At 40.2% G+C, this 1,314-nt stretch overlaps 1 protein-coding gene across 1 annotated transcript in view; it reads left to right on the top strand.

Moving 5' to 3' along the window:
- Positions 1-350: 350 nt before the first annotated feature.
- Positions 351-1,314, top strand: part of LOC107496659 (zinc finger CCCH domain-containing protein 64) — a gene marked incomplete in the record, with an annotated part of 4,294 nt that continues 3,330 nt past the window's right edge. The window contains 3 exon segments of the mRNA XM_052252901.1: positions 351-524; positions 609-882; positions 1,074-1,203. Of these exon segments, the coding sequence (XP_052108861.1) occupies positions 453-524; positions 609-882; positions 1,074-1,203 (476 nt within the window).

Genomic DNA, 1,314 nt, shown 5'->3' on the forward strand with positions numbered 1-1,314 from the left:
GAATAGACAGCACTTCATTAATTATTGATTACTAAAAGTTAATATCAAGTCAAGAGGTCTGCTTCATTTAACATATATAATATAAAAGTTAGATCCGCTTAACTATTCATATGGAAAACTATGATTATTGAAGGATTATTATATTAGTTATAATTAAAATAAAAAATAAAATAGGTGAAGACACTCCATAAAGATATGTAATATGCAAACTTTTTTTGGTATTGATAAAGATAGTTAGTTATGTAATTATGTATTGATTCAATAATGCTTCTGGAGCAGAAGGCCCACGAGTCCATAATGTGGGCTCAGATTTTTGTTTTTCTTGGCCCAAACGGTAAAACCACAGAGTGAAGAGTGAAGAGTGAAGAGTGAAGCTCTCGCGAGCACATCGAGCTTCATCTCCGATTCCATTTCCATTTCAATTTCACATTCTCTCTGTATATCTTTCCATTATGCCTCCAAGAATCCTGTTATGCGGCGACGTTTTTGGGCGGCTAAACCAGCTCTTCAAGCGCGTCTCATCGGTCTCTATCTCTCTAGGGTTTACTATCACCTTTGCACAGTTTTCGTTGGCGTAGCACTGATTGTTGTTGTTTTTGTCTTTTTAGGTGAACAAATCGGCGGGTCCATTCGACGCGCTTTTCTGCGTGGGCCAGTTCTTCCCGGACTCGCCGGAGCAGCTCGACGAGTTCATGGCCTACGTCGAAGGCAGCTCCCAAATTCCGATTCCTACTTACTTCATCGGCGACTATGGCGTCGGTGCCGCTAAAGTATTGCTGGCGGCTTCCAAGGACTCCGCCAATCGTGGTTTCAAGATGGACGGTCTCAGAGTCTGCGAAAACTTGTTCTGGTTGAAAGGCAGTGGCAATTTCTCCCTCTTTGGTATCCACTTGTTCCTTTTTCCTTCTTCAAGATATATAAATATTAATGCCTCTATTGCATTTACACTTCGCTGAACATGTCAAATTAATCAGTCATATTTAGCAGCAGTTTAGCATGATGTTTGGATTGTGTTATCTATTTTCGTGATTTGATATCGTGTTTTTGGTGTATTTCATATGGCTTATATACAGGTTTATGTGTGGCCTATTTATCCGGGAGAAAATCACCGGAAGGGCAACAGTTTGGAACCTACAGTCAGGATGATGTTGATGCTTTGCGAGCAATAGCCGAGGAGCCCGGAATTGTCGACTTGTTCTTGACATATCCTTGAATTCATCTGCAATTTTCGTATTAATTCTACTCTGCTTTTCTAGGAAGTGTGAATTGTTTGTTGGTTTCCTTGATTCGTCGTTACTAATGAATGGCCAACTG

This window comes from Arachis duranensis, chromosome 1, assembly GCF_000817695.3.
Source record: "Arachis duranensis cultivar V14167 chromosome 1, aradu.V14167.gnm2.J7QH, whole genome shotgun sequence".
Taxonomy (NCBI): domain Eukaryota; kingdom Viridiplantae; phylum Streptophyta; class Magnoliopsida; order Fabales; family Fabaceae; genus Arachis; species Arachis duranensis.